Source organism: Pieris brassicae, chromosome W, assembly GCF_905147105.1.
Source record: "Pieris brassicae chromosome W, ilPieBrab1.1, whole genome shotgun sequence".
Lineage (NCBI taxonomy): Eukaryota > Metazoa > Arthropoda > Insecta > Lepidoptera > Pieridae > Pieris > Pieris brassicae.
The window spans coordinates 4,703,444-4,718,555 of NC_059679.1; the positions used below are offsets into that span (position 1 = coordinate 4,703,444).

Below are 15,112 nucleotides of genomic sequence, written 5' to 3' on the forward strand. Positions count from 1 at the left end.
TCACGTAAATCAGCTCACTCGTTTATAACACGTTATGTATTCATTTAACACGTGCACTTAAACAAAGACGTACGTTCCGCATTGTTACTGTTTTGAACTATAAGACTGTCAATTTTATAAACATGCGTTTATAATAGGGCCTTTGTATTCCACCACCTCTGTAATCCGTCATGCCTATCGCTATTAATGATTGTTAATTGGATTACAAGGTCCTGCACATGGCACTTACAGAATAATGTACTGTTTACTAACTAGCTACAGTACAGGGTACTTTAAAAGGTATAAAATATAATTTGAACAACGCTCCAGACCGACCAGATCTAGCAAACAGGTTAACAACGAAGATTTGCTATACATATAGTCTTGTCAAAAGTGCTGCGGAAAACTGTTGACAATATAGCAGTATTCTACAGTTTTATAGAAGACATCAATATCTACAAAGACCAGGACCAGGATGGACATAAGCTATAGAAGATTATCAAAAAGTTATGAGCATAGATAATAAAAAAATCCTTTTCATGTTTATCAAAAGAACAAAGGAAACTTAATCCTATGATACCTAGTCCAGTTATAGGTTCTGTTAAAAATGAAAATGCAATTTTTTATAAAGAAGTAATATAATATTATTAAATTTATCAAAGTCAAAGCAAAAAGTAAACAATATTTACGCACTATTTCATTGATGCAGGATGATGTGACATTGTACCTCTCCGATCACTTAAGCAGCTTCTTTAGAACTGTGAGCGTAGACTTTAACATTATGCTTATTGTAGTAATCTTCAATCGTGAAAAAATTTTCATCGGTAAGGAGAAAATTTCTGTGAGTTTCACCTGCATATCGCAAGAGAATGTGTTTAGATCGATCCACTCTCTTTAATTGTAAAGATTGATTTAGGGCTTGACCTGTATATCGACGAAAGGCACCGAGCTTCAGGTCTTGTTTTATAATACGCGACAGAGTCCTAGCGGGAATCGTCATTTCTCGCGATAAGATTTTTTACTTCCTAATGGGCTTTCGGCGAATTCTGGCTACGGACACTACTGCCAATAGATCAGTATACTTCACTTTTATGAAAGTAGCCTAAGGTGTGAAGACCAATAAAGATTCCTATATGCTTCTGAAACTATTTACAATAAGTATTCTACAGTGTTATAGAAGTAATCAATATCTCCAAAGACCAGCACCTGATGGACATAGGCCATAGAATATTATCAAAAAGTTATAAGCAGGAAAGCCATGTAGCCTAAGGTGAGAAGACCAATAAAGATTCCTATATGCTTCTGAAACTATTTACAATAAGTATTCTACAGTGTTATAGAAGTAATCAATATCTCCAAAGACCAGCACCTGATGGACATAGGCCATAGAATATTATCAAAAAGTTATGAGCAGGAAAGCTTTCTAATTAAGGCGTGAAGACCAATAAAGACTCCCATATGCTGCGGAAACAATTGACAATAGAGCAGTGTACAACAGTTTTATAGAAGACATCAATATCTGCACATGTCTAACAATTTCTGCATTTAAAAGTCTATTTACCGATTCAGCTTTAGGCTAACATCGTGCTGTCGAAATAATGCATACAAAATAATTATAAAATTAAAATAAATTTAGTAATATTTTAAACTTAATCCACTATGTACACAGCCTTAAGAAATTTTCGAAAATCAATACCCAGTTAAAACCTCTGACATTTACTTGTAATAAATGTTTATCATGTCCGTACATATATTACGTATGTATGTTTATACAAAACTTAAAAACGTCTAAAACGAGACGAAATAAACTCATCGAAGAACAATAATTTAGAGAAACTGTATATATGTTTAATACTAGCTATTAAAATCATCGTAATGAGGTATTGGAGGTATAGAAACAAATGTCTGGTCACCTACTTGCCTATTAATCATGAAACAGATACATCTGAAGCCTAGATCTAGGCTAAGTAAGGAAGTTTATTTTAATTCTCTTCTTTGCAAGAAGTCAGTACAATATGGCGGCCTTATAGATTTCAAGCAATCTTTTTATTATTTCCAAACCAGTTTGACCTAGGCTCCAAAGAGCGTACCGTTTCCTAAAAGACACTCGTCTGTTGGCATTGTCTATGGGCATTTAACATAAGGTGATCCTCCTGCCCCTGGCTCCTGTTCAATATAAATAAAAAAATATTCTCAAAATATGTTTCTAGTAACTCCACCACCAATCAGTTACCAGCTCCACCACCATTTATCCATTTCTTAGAGTATGAAGAAGGTTTTTATGGAGAGGAAAATTGGCATAGTGGAGTTTATTCCGGAAAAGCATCTGTTCTGCGTTAAGTCCTGGTAAGCCAGCCTACCTTCTTCCAGGAGCATGGGCACTTCGTAGGATTCACGGAGTGATCTCACTGCCCTGAGGATTTCTGCTCATTGGGAAGCCACACGTATGTTGGTATATAAAGCTATGTCAATGTCATATTAAGGCGAAACAAAGCTCGCGGAAAGATATACAATTGTTTAGATGTATTAAAAAAAACACAATTAAAACATATATAAATACCAGTTAGTACAAAAGTTAAGGATACGATTTATATATTAAATTACTAATTTATTCCAAATATATAAATATTAATTCAAATGTAATAAAAAGGATGAACGACCTATATATATATATATATAGGCCTATAATTTTAATAATTTAACCTTTGTGCACTGCGCCCTGTAACTTCCAATAGCGATAGCAATTGCGATCACGACGTTTTTATGCAAGTTCTACGAGATGGGATGATGAAATAAAACTGGTTGCAGCCAAGGTTTGATCTAGATTGGGGTGAGAGAACAGTATGGAAGATTCTGGAAATTTAATAAATTCCAAATCGTTTTCTGCAATACCACAGTTTGGAACCAACTAGATGCTACCACATAAAGGGGCGTGGCTGTGTGCTGTACGTGAATGCATTTATATAAACATAGATCGGCAGCTGATGATTAATGCTGGTATTACGATGTTGCGCTACCTTTTACATGTGGGCCTTAGATATCTGTTTCCGAATAGTTCTCCTTCATCAGCGACTGTTAGACAAAAAAAGTCAAAGTTCAAGCATAATTCAGTCGTCGAAGCGCAGCCGTGCGAGTGACACGCGCATAATCTAACACGATCTTTTTAAGACAATCTAATCATGTCTAAGTGTGACCAATGTAATAAACCTTTTTCTAAATCTTTGCCTGGATGTGAATGTGCCCGATGTGAAAAAATGGTACACCTAAATACCAGATGTAGTGGTCTTACCAACAAACAGATAACCGCATTAAAGGCGGCCCCAAGCTTGGACTGGACCTGTATGGAATGTCAACAAGAATCCCCGAAGCGAAACTCCTCTTTGTATCTAACAGAGGATGCAGAGGAGGATATACCTATGGACACTAAGGGGCTAATACAGAAAATTTCAAAGGAAGTAGAAAAAACTATAAAGAAGGAAATAAACGAATTCAACCAATCTCTGCAATTTCATAGTACGAAGCTGGACGAAGTATTAGGTTGTATTGATGCTTTTAAAAACACCATAAAAGTTTTAGAAAGAAAAAACACGGAACTAATACACAAAAACAACAATCTGGAATTGAGGGTAGGTGCATTGGAGCAGCGTTTCCATGAGATGGAACAGGAGAAACTTTCTAATTTTATAGAAATAGCAAACGTCCCCCCTGCGAGTGAAGAGAATGTGAGAAAATTAGTTGAAAATGTAGCATTAAAACTTAAACAGCCCTTCGACAGTATCCGTAACACAATGCGATACCAAGGTAAAAACGACCAACCGGGCATTATACAAGTAAAACTTAATGATAAAGCAACCCAAGAAAAGTGGATTAAAGCTGCAAAAACCATTAAAACTATGGTGGCCGATGTTTGCCCCTATGAACCCAACAATAACAAAATAGTATTCATCAGGGAAGCAATGACTAAACACAACAAAAGCGTTTTATGGGAAGCCAAACAGGAATTAAAGAATAAACAAGGATATAAATACGTATGGTTTAAAAACGGTATGGTGCGTGCAAGAAAGGATGAAAACACTAAAATACAAAACCTTAGATCAGTGTTGGATATACAAGTGCTAAAAAAAAGACAGAATGCCAATTAACTGACCAATTTAAATGCATATAAATTATTATTATTAAGATGGATAGTTTAACTAGTGATATTTGTGAATTAGAAGACTGTATAAACATAAGTGATTTTGTGAGTAAAATTCCCAGTAGACATTTAAATCTATTGTGTGTACACATAAACATAAGGTCAATCATAAAATACTTTGATAGTCTTGAGCAATGTATTTATGCGGCTGGCGCTGTTGACGTTATTGTGCTTACAGAAGTAAACATTTCTGATAAAATCAGTTGTCTGTATAATTTAGATGGATACCATATGTTTTCGGCACTCAGAAACGGTAGGAAAGGTGGAGGTATCGTAGTATATGTAAAAAAGAAACATAAATTTAATATGAAAATTGTAAAAAGCCAACATTTCGAGAATATACTTTTTACCATCACAACTCAGACAAAATACACTGCTCAAATTTGTGCTATTTACCGCCCACCTAGCCTAAGCAAGAACCTGTTTATTGACGAACTTCATAATATTATTAAGAACAACTGTCAGAAAAATATTGATTTGTATCTATTGGGAGACGTTAATATTAATCTAAAGCGAGACATTCCTATAAAACATAAATATTGCAACACATTACACAGTTTAGGCCTTATGTGTGGGATCACAACTTACACTAGGGCGGAACTATACAAAGGAACCATTACAAAATCATGCATAGACCACATATACGCTCGATCCCAAACACACGACCTATACACGGCAACGGTTGGCACAAAACTAGCGGACCATCGAGCGATCGTGCTTGCTTGCACTAAAACACAGTCACAGGATGTTCCAACATATAAAACATTAATTGACAATAATAAATTAACGATCCTTCTAGAGCAAATTGATTGGAAGCCGACATTAGAAATGAAGTGTCCTATTGGTATATATAACTTCATACAAAATAACTTAACACAAGCATATAAAAAATCTGAATGTACAGTTAAACTTAAATCTAACTCTCTTCGAAATAGTAACCATTGGATTAATAATAGAATTATTAAAGGATGTCAGTACAGAGATAAACTTTTTACTCAATATATAAAAGATCCAAACAACTTAATACTCAAACAAAAATATAATAAAACCAGAAATTATGTCAATAAATTAATAAATAAAACTAAAAATAAAACAATTAGAATCAATATAGAAGCTAATAAAAATAATCTAAAAAATCTATGGGACATATTAAACCAACTAACAGGAAAAATTAAAACATCCATGGACGTAGCTATACAAAACGCATTTGCAAACCAAAATATTACATGTAAAGATATTGCAAATAATTTTGCAACTTCCTTCCACAATAGTATTAGTAATATAGCAACCAACTGTGTAAATCCACTGTTAGATAAAAGCTCCTACCAGCATACAGAAAATACTAGTATGAGATTTCAGTCAGCAGACCCTAAATCAGTTGCAAAGATAATTAAATCATTAAACGACAGAAAGTCTCCAGGTGCAGATAAAATACGAGCTATGGATATTAAAACATTATGTAATAAAATCAACGTAGTCATAGCTAACCTTATTAATACGAGCATTTATACTGGGAAATATCCTAACTTACTAAAAACAGGCATAGTTCGACCAATATACAAAAATGGTAGCAAAAAAATCTATAATAATTATCGTCCAATAACTATATTGCCAACAATTAACAAAATAATAGAAAAATACATATGTGGACAAATTCAAAATTATTATAAAAAACACAATATTCTTTCTAACAAACAATATGGATTCCAACCAAATAAAAATACCACACAATTGCTATCCGCATTCACAGACCACATTTATAAACATTTAAATAAAAAAGATCATGTTCTAGTAGTGTTTATTGACTACAGTAAGGCATTCGACACATTAAAGCACAGCGTAATCCTGCAGAACTTAAATGACTGCGGAGTACGAGGAAACCTACTCAAGTGGTGTGAAAACTATCTGCAAGACAGAACTTATCGTGTTAAAGTGTGCAACGAAGAAAGTTTTCCAATATCTATTACAGAAGGTACGGCTCAGGGCTCAGTCATTGGGCCTTTACACTACCTTACCTATGTTAACACATTACCTAACATAATAAAGTATTGTCAGATATTCCAATTTGCAGATGATACATGCCTAGTAGCTGCAGGGCCTAACATCCAAGAAGCAGAAACAAAGCTACAATCTGATTTCGATACATTGGCTAAATGGTCCCACGACGTAGGACTTGTACTAAATCCTAACAAAACAAAGTTCATGCATATCCGATCCAGTCACAATCTAAATTCACGTACACCCATCTTAATCTTACACAACCACACATGTGCACATTCTTATAACTTGTACCCCAATAGCTGCAACTGCAACGCCTTAGAATTAGTTCATAACCATAAGTACCTGGGGCTTACAATAGATGACCGAATGTCCTGGAAAATGCACATTAATTCTGTCTGTGATAGGCTAAGAGCGATACTTGCCAAATTCACTTTAATAAAAAATAAAATACCACTTAAAACTCTGCTACTATTATACAAATCACTAGCCGAATCCATTATAACATATGGACTTACAAGCTATGGGAGAACATGCAAAACTTATCTAAATCAAATATTTGCAATACAAATACGTATTTTAAAAACAATTGCTCCCTTAAAATTAAAATCACAATATAAAGCGGACTACAGAAAGCTATTTGCATTTTTCAAAATTATACCTATACACGAGAAAGTACAACTAGGATTATTAAATGAAAACTACTTTACAGAAAATTACCTCAAAACAATTAAAACTCACTATCACTACTCAACACGTAGAAAATTAAAAAACGAATTTCTATTACCCAAATACAATAATTTATATGGGAAAAAAACATTAGATTACATTATTCCAAATTTAATAAACTCGATACCAGCTACACTTCTTACGAATATAACAAGAAACAATATTAAATTTAAATTAAAAAAATACTACATAAGTCAAACAATTATAAATTATGCATAACATAAATTATGCCATATACGTCATTAAAATATATATATATTCGAATATAGGAACTCATCCTGTATGTGAATGAGAATTCTCGACAAGAACAGGTTTCTTGCATCGGCTATCTATGCGCGTCAGTGTTTAGATGTGTTTATGACGTTTTACGTGCAATTTTAAATCGTTTGAATGGTTTGATTGTTATAAATTTACAGTTTATATGTCACTGGCCTTAGTATATATATATGTGTGTTAATGATTTAATTATGTTCGACGTCCTGGTGGATAGAAAAACTGTGCACAGTTTGTGTTTCCACCACATCAACTACCTTTATATTAAGAACACTTATACAACAATAAATAAATAAAATAAATAAATAATAATTGTCCCAAGCTAAAACCTCCATATGGACCTCAAATTATAGAGCTTTGTGTCTGATCCGATGCAGTATTCTCAAGATGTTTCCTTTCCATACAAGGTAGGAAATTGTCCAAATTTTTTTTCGATAAAATGGAAAGTAAACCCACACTGCAGAGCATGTCAATTTAAACACCAAAATGGCGACAAGCCGAACGACTTCCTGCATTCCTGTATCACATCTCAATATCTATATAAAAGCCACCAGGCGTCTGATGATACAGTCAGTAGCCATCAAGTGATACAAAATGCGAGTTCTGGTCAGTACTCCAATTTTATTATTAACTTTTATTATATTTGTGTGTGATATCCCTTTATCGGTGAGAATTAATTATGTGTATATATATTAAATAAATAAACCAGAGGCACTACAACATCTTTAGTTCGGGGCCTCAGATTTCTGTATCTGTTTCAATTATCAATCTAATAGGCAAATAGGTGACTCCTGTCACACACAACAAATTAAACAACTAAACTGATTGAATAAAGATTATAGTTTCGAGGTGTTACAAAAAAAAAATATTTATTCAAGTTCACCACAACATACACAATGCCATACCTAGTATATCTGACAATCTTTTCTAAAATACATAACATAAATGTTGTAAAAAATTAAAAACAGCGGATATATGCAATTATGAATTCTTTTTTAAATTGATTTAAAAAATTCTGGGGAAGTTACGTATCTAGCGGCCCTTTAGTGTACCTTAAAATATATTCTTAAAACTTCCCCATGTGATTCATGTTATCATTCAAGATATTGATGAAAACCGCTATAAATTCTGTTCAGCTTTTGAATTTATATATAATAGACACTACCACTTGTAGGCACTGCCAAGCTTTACGACTTTTCTCTCTCTCATATATCTCTCGTTAAGGCAGGGTGCGTAAGAAGTCTGTTAGGTTAGGATTATATAGCATAAGTCACTAACTAATCACGTGGCATTCTATTGCCAAAAGAATTTTCAAAATCGCTTCAACAGCGCTCTACAAGCCCACAAACTTTACTTACAATATTAGTATAGGCAAATTTCGGCCAATACTGGCTTCAGCGACTAATCCCCGAGGTCGTAGTATCCCGGCAGTGCATCAATGGACTTTTGAAGCGCATTTAACACTCGCTCGAACGAAAACATCGCGTGGAAACTGGCTCGCCTTAGACCCCACGTCGTGTGAAGTCACCTACTTGCCTATTAGATTGACAATTTTTTATATTTTATATTTTTTATGTTATAGCAGGCAAACGGGCAAGAGGCTCACCTGATGTGAAGCAATACCGCTGCCGATGGACACTCACATTGCCAGAAGGCGTTGTGTCAACTCAAGTGCGTTGCCGGCCTTTCAAGAATTGGTACGCTCTTTTCTTGAAGGACCCTAAGTCGAATTGGTTCGGAAATACTTCAGTGGGCAGCTGGTTCCACATAGTGGTGGTGCGCGGCAAAAACTGCCTTAGAAAACGCTCAGTTGTGGAACGACGGACGTCGAGGTGAAACGGATGGTATTTTGTATTTTGCCTTGACGTCCGATAATGAAACTCAGCAGCGGGTATTAGACCGAACAACTCTTCTGAACACTCCCCATGGTAAATGCGGTAGAAGATGCAGAGGGACCCAACATCTCTACGCAACGCCAAGGGATCAAGCCGCACGGAAAGTGATTGGTCGTTGACGATTCGAACCGCTCTTCGTTGAATACGGTATAGTGGAAGGAGCTGGTACTGGGGAGCTCCCGCCCAGAGGTGAGAACAGTATTCCATGTGGGGCCGAATTTGCGCTTTATAGAGTTGCAAGCGGTGGCCCGGAGTGAAGTACCGTCTCGCCTTGCTGAGCACACCAAGCTTTTTGGAGGCTAATTTAGCCTTCCCTTCCAAATGACCGCGAAACTGGACGTTATTCGATATGTCAACGCCCAATATTCCGATGTTAGCTGAAGCTTTAAGGAGAGTGCCTTCAAAGAGGGGAGTAGCGACAAAGAGAGTTTTTTTAGCGGAAAACGCGCACACTTGTGTCTTCTTGGGGTTAAATTGGACTAGATTTAGTCTACCCCAGTCCGAGACTCTACGTAAAAGAGTTTCGACTTCAGACACAAGTTTGTTCCGGCACTCATCAACAACAGCCCGAGAAATACCTGCCCGGTCCGTGTAAAAAGTATCCCCAGTGCTGTCGTCCGCATAGCAATGAAGGTTGCTAAGTTGCAACATATCATTAATATGCAGAATAAACAGGGTCAGGGATAGGACACAGCCTTGTGGGACACCAGCATTGACGGGTTTAAGGTCGGAGCATGCTCCGTCGATGACGACCTTGATGCTCCGATCAGCGAGAAAGCTGGAAATCCAGTTGCATAATTTCTCGGGGAGCCCATAGGCTGGAAGCTTCGAGAGCAGTGCTCTATGCCACACCCGATCGAAGGCTTTCGCTATGTCCAAACTTACCGCCAGCGCCTCCCCCTTGGACTCAATTGCCTCTGCCCACCTATGTATACAAGGAGGTCACCAGCTGAGCGACCACGACGAAAGCCGTACTGAGAATCGCTAATCAGCTGGCTGCCCTCTAGATACCTCATGAGCTGGCCGTTGATAATGGTTTCCATTATTTTGGAGAACAAGGAGGTTATTGCGATTGGGCGATAGTTGGACGGATCAGAGCGATCGCCTTTTTTAGGAATCGGATGTATCAAAGCTGTCTTCCAGCACTTCGGAACAGTGTTGAGGGAGTACAGGTACCGGAAAAGGCGCGTTAGGACCGGAGCCAACTCAGGAGCACAAGTACGCAGCACAATTGGGGGGATGCCATCAGGCCCGCTCGACTTATGGATGTCCAGGGAAAATAAATGTTTACGGATAGCACGTTTCCGTAATGTAACTTCAGGTATCGTAGTATCACACCGCAATAATGTCGGTGGTTCCTTCCCCTGATCATCCAAAGTTGAGTTCGACGCAAAGAGACCTAGAAGATCGGCCTTCTCTTTTGCAGTATGGGCCAGTGAGTCATCCTCCCTATGCAGTGGTAGAATAGAGGGCTGACAGAAATTCCCTTGGACAGCTTTGGCAAGAGACCAGAAGGCTCGAGTTCCCGAAGGAAGGTGGGCCAATTTCTCACCAAACCTGGCAATATGCTCTGACTTTGCCTTAGCGATTTCCCGTTTGAAGGACCTAGAGGCTGAATTGTATGCTTTTTTACGTTCGCCGATAGCCGCATCACAGGATGTCGCCGCTTCTGCCCAGGCTTTAAAGCATTCACGCTTACGGTGCAAAGCCTCTTTGGCCTAAACCAAGGCTAGGACTTGCCACCGACCGGCACCGCAGAGAATGGAACAAAAAGTTCCATGCCCTGCAGGACCACATCAGCGACAGAGTCAGCGACGGCATCCGGAGTACTCAACGAAAATCAAATGGGCCCCCCAAGGGTAGGACGCAAAAAAAGACCGCATCCCGTCCCAATCCGCTGACTTATAGTGCCACACACGGCGACAGCCCGCAAAGCTAGGCCGTAAAGGGCGCGTGAGCGGCACAATGCTCCGTACTACACAATGATCTGATGAACCCAATGGCGGGTCAACAGAGACTTGGTAGGTCTCCTGATGTGAAGTCAGCAGAAGGTCCAACAAAGAAGGTTTATGACCATCCACATCTGGTATTCGCGTAATCGCAGGGACCATTTGCGTCAAGTCGTAGGCTAAAGCAAAGTCGTGAAAGGATCTTCCCGCGTGATCGGTGGTTTCAGAGCCGAGCCAATCGGCATGGTGGGCGTTAAAATCGCCAAGTATCACGATTTCAGCGGTAGGAATCCTTTCCAGCAGGGAATCTGTAGCCATTTGGATGTGCTCAATGAGTCGGTCAGTTTCGGTATTTCCGCTATGGGACCTATACAGACATGCGTAGAATCGCGGATGGTCATCGCAGTCTACACGCAGCCAGAGGTTAGATAGGTCCCTTTCTTCAAGCGTCCCGAGGCGACGAGAACAGATATCCTCTCGGACGTACGCGCCAACTCCAGCCCGCGGCACAAATGAATGTTCCAATTTGTACCCCGGGTAGGAGAGGTAAGAAGTATCAGCCGGGGAGGAAATCTGAGTCTCGGTAAGAAAGAGCAAGGCCGGCTTCGAAGTCTCTAAATGATAGTGGACAGCGTGGATGTTGGAGTTGAGCCCCCTAATATTTGTGAAGTCCACGGCGAGTGTGGATGGGGGTGCCTTTTTTGGATTGCTCCGTTTGCCCCGAGACCGATAATTATTTTTTTTAAAGAGCGCAGAATTGCCCCCCCCCCCAGAATACGAAGGGCAGCCTGTGCGTCCACCACCGGGTGCTGAGTGTCCCGGTGGTGGACGCCCAGAGGGGGATTCTCCACCGCAAGCGCGTGTGGTACCCCCCTGGGGTAGATTCTGATTCTTCTGCACCTTCATATTTCGTGTAGAGGGGGGGGGGTGAGCTCCGGGAATCTTTCTCACCGCACGAAACGCGAGTACAAGAAGGCGAACCTTTTGTATCACTTTACGCCGGTTTTCTGAAAGACAGTGGTACTGCCCCGGTCGTGCCTGCCCGTTTGGCTGAAGCCAGGAGGCAACAGCATGGCACTCCCACTGGGAAGGGATTGACTAGATAGATAACTAAAATAAAAAAATAGATACATCAATCTAAGGCCCAGAAGTTAACATGTTGTAGCACTGGTTTATGCTTGCCATTTTGTCTTTTTTTGTGTTGGAATATATCCAAGCGTTAACCCAGTTGCCCTATCATTTAATTATTATTTGTGTAAAAACCTGATTTAAAAGAAATATTACCGGTTTTATATGCTCTTGCCCAGCGAACTTCGTTTCCCTTAAAATTATACGGCTACGTTTTTAGTATATATCAACTTACGAATTTTGCTATGCTACCCTAAAGTTGATCCCTGATCCGGATTTAAGGGGTTTCCAAATTGTTCTTATAAAAACCTTCCTCAGAGTTCAGAGAACTTCTCGAAATGGCCTTCGAATTTGCGATTAGCAACATATTTTGCGATTTTTTTTTATATAAATAAATTTAATTTGCAAACAAGATATTAGATTATTATTATATCATTCTGTTAATGAGCGTTAATTGTATAATTAAAAACTAAAAGTAATATACGCGCTCGCGCTTCTCCTAGCAATTGCGACCATTTTTAACGCGCTTTGCACACACAGACGTAGTTTCTTCAACAGAACCTTATTATTATTAGAAAAGGAACCACGAATTTATCACTAATCTTACTAAAAATACAATATAATATAAAATTGGTTAAGTTTTTAACAAATAAATATCCACGAAGCAATATTCTATTACCGTTGAAATATCGCCGAACATCAAATAGTGAGGTTTTTAATTAATATGTGATCTGTGGAAATTTATAACATGATTAAACCCTTTCCAATATTCATTCAAAATGAGCTTTGATTATGTCTCTTTTCATAACATCGTAAAAACTATATGACTAAAAGAGACAAGAGTCTTGTAGACTTTCTTAGAGTATAATTGATTTATTAAACCTTTCTGAATCACTCTATTGATATAAAAATATCAAATGCAATAGTTTTAACCGATGTAAAAACAAAAGGTAATTAATTTGACGAGTTTAGTTATATAGAAATGCTTTAAAAATATCGTAAAAACGGTAAAAAATACAAACAAATATTTTTATTCGTATTTTTAGACGTGAATTACATTTTATTCATTGTGTATATGTGTGTATCTCACCCACTTTGATTTATTATTCGGAAGCATCACTAGTTTCACAACTGGAGTTTTTGTCTCATGTGCTACCACTAAGTGGAACCAGCCCACTGAATTATTAACCAATTCCACTTAGGGTCCTTCAACGAGGAAGTAGAGGCGGTATCACTTAACATCGGGTGAGGCTCCTGCTCGTTTGCACCCTGTTCTATTAAAAAAACTTAACTAGATTTTATAATATATTTTGTAGATAGTGGCATCGATATAGAATATAGTAAGTAAGACGTATAGAACCACCACCGATTGGACCTAAGTACGAACACGAAGGTCAGACTCGGTGTCCAAGATCACAAAAGCCATAAATATTAATCTAGGGAATACAATAAACTATCACATATATTGTTTATCCAGGTTCTCTCTGCTTTATTCGCCTGCGCAGCAGCAGCGCCATCTCACCTAACCCTACCAATTGTGGGGCCTGTCGTCGCATTTGCTGCACCACTCACAGTTCCAGCTGGAGATGTACAAGCAGCCGTCATCAATGCTCAGGTAAAATATCTCCAGATTTTTTTAATGAACCAGGCAGTGGTAAGCCATGAAAGGCTGCGGATACCCATTTCTTGCCTTTGAGGAGGGAGTGTGCTTTTCTGCAATACTTGAACAGAGAACTCCGAAGAGCTTCACTGGGAGCCACAAGTCCGCAATAGAAAATATCTAGAGAAGTGTAAAATCTCCATCATAGAATACCTCACACACATCTGCATTTTAATTACATTCCAGGTCAGACTAACAGACGAAGCCCGCGTTATGGCCGACCAAGCTCGCGAGCTTCAAGAACAAGTAATTGAAAACCGTAACGAAGGAGTCATTGAAGCCAACGATCTAGCAAAGGAAAAGAGCGAAGAACTATTCTGGTCAGTTGAAGAGAAGAAATGGCAAGCTTTAGAAGCCACCCAAACCGCTGAAGCTGCTTTGGATGGAACTTTATCCAGTAACGCTGAAAACATTGCCAAATCTGCCATTGAGGGCAACGTAGCCAATGTCGCTGAAGTTGTGGCAGCTCCCGTCGAAGTGGCCGCAAAGGAAGAAGTCGCTGAAGTAAAATCGGAAATCAAACCTGAAGAAACAGAAGTTAAGGTAGAAGCCAAGGCCGCTGAAGTAGCAGAAAGTCCTAAGAAAGAGACTGCTAAAGACGCTGTCCAGCCAGTCGTTCACCCAATTCCAGTTGGTCTAGCACCAATCAGTTACCAAGCTATTAACCCAGTAGGGTATGCGCAAATAGGTCTAAGGGCTCTTCCTTTCCCCATCCCAGTGAGCCCCTACTACAATCCAGTTTTCAACACTCTCTATTAAATAAACAATTTTTAGGTTTGTCTTGTTTTATTGTTAGCCAACTAAATTAAGTTGACATGAACTTCAAAAGTTAATAGGCAATTCAATGCGTCCCCTGAATCAAAGGCACTCCACCAATACCGATTCCAAAGGCTTGAAAGTTTGATGTATCCTTGGATTTAAAACTAGACTCGGACACTCGGCCAGCCTTTTAAAAATTGTTACGCTTTTTGAAGGACCCCAAGTCGAATTGGTATGAAAATACCTGTCGCCCATGGACATCAATATCAGTAGAATCTCGCGTGTGCGTTGCCAGACTTTTTAAGAATTGGTACGGTCTTTATTTCGTATTCAAGAACATCTTCCTCTTTCAATTCCAAGACGTTTCTCTCGGCAATATGGCGGCGTACCGTTCCCTATCATCGACGTCAAAAATCTCAAGGTCTTTAAGTAGCATTTAAATTCCAGACGCAATATGCATGCCGACTACATCCATAATAAATTAGACAGGCTGGTTATCTACCCGATCTAAGAGCAGTGTGTGAGGAGCAGCAGTGAATCTGAAGAG

General features: G+C 38.6%; 2 protein-coding genes and 1 pseudogene across 2 annotated transcripts; 2 read left to right on the forward strand and 1 right to left on the reverse strand.

Moving 5' to 3' along the window:
• Positions 1-15,112, reverse strand: part of LOC123718286 — a 141,678-nt pseudogene that overhangs the window by 41,080 nt on the left and 85,486 nt on the right.
• Positions 3,115-4,670, forward strand: LOC123718287. The gene has a single exon (XM_045674721.1). It carries the CDS (start codon positions 3,159-3,161, stop codon positions 4,119-4,121), a length of 963 nt encoding a protein of 320 aa, XP_045530677.1. The 5' UTR covers positions 3,115-3,158; the 3' UTR covers positions 4,122-4,670.
• Positions 7,743-14,583, forward strand: LOC123718289 (pupal cuticle protein PCP52-like). The gene is made up of 3 exons (XM_045674723.1): positions 7,743-7,780; positions 13,624-13,761; positions 13,993-14,583. Exons 1-3 carry the CDS (start codon positions 7,769-7,771, stop codon positions 14,563-14,565), a joined length of 723 nt encoding a protein of 240 aa, XP_045530679.1. The 5' UTR covers positions 7,743-7,768; the 3' UTR covers positions 14,566-14,583.

Coding starts and splice junctions, on each gene's coding strand:
- LOC123718289 (XM_045674723.1), top strand. Junction 13,762..13,992: donor CAGCCGTCATCAATGCTCAG/GTAAAATATCTC, acceptor ATTACATTCCAG/GTCAGACTAACAGACGAAGC.
- LOC123718287 (XM_045674721.1), top strand. CDS start 3,159: ATGTCTAAGTGTGACCAATGTAATAAACCTTTTTCTAAATCTTTGCCT.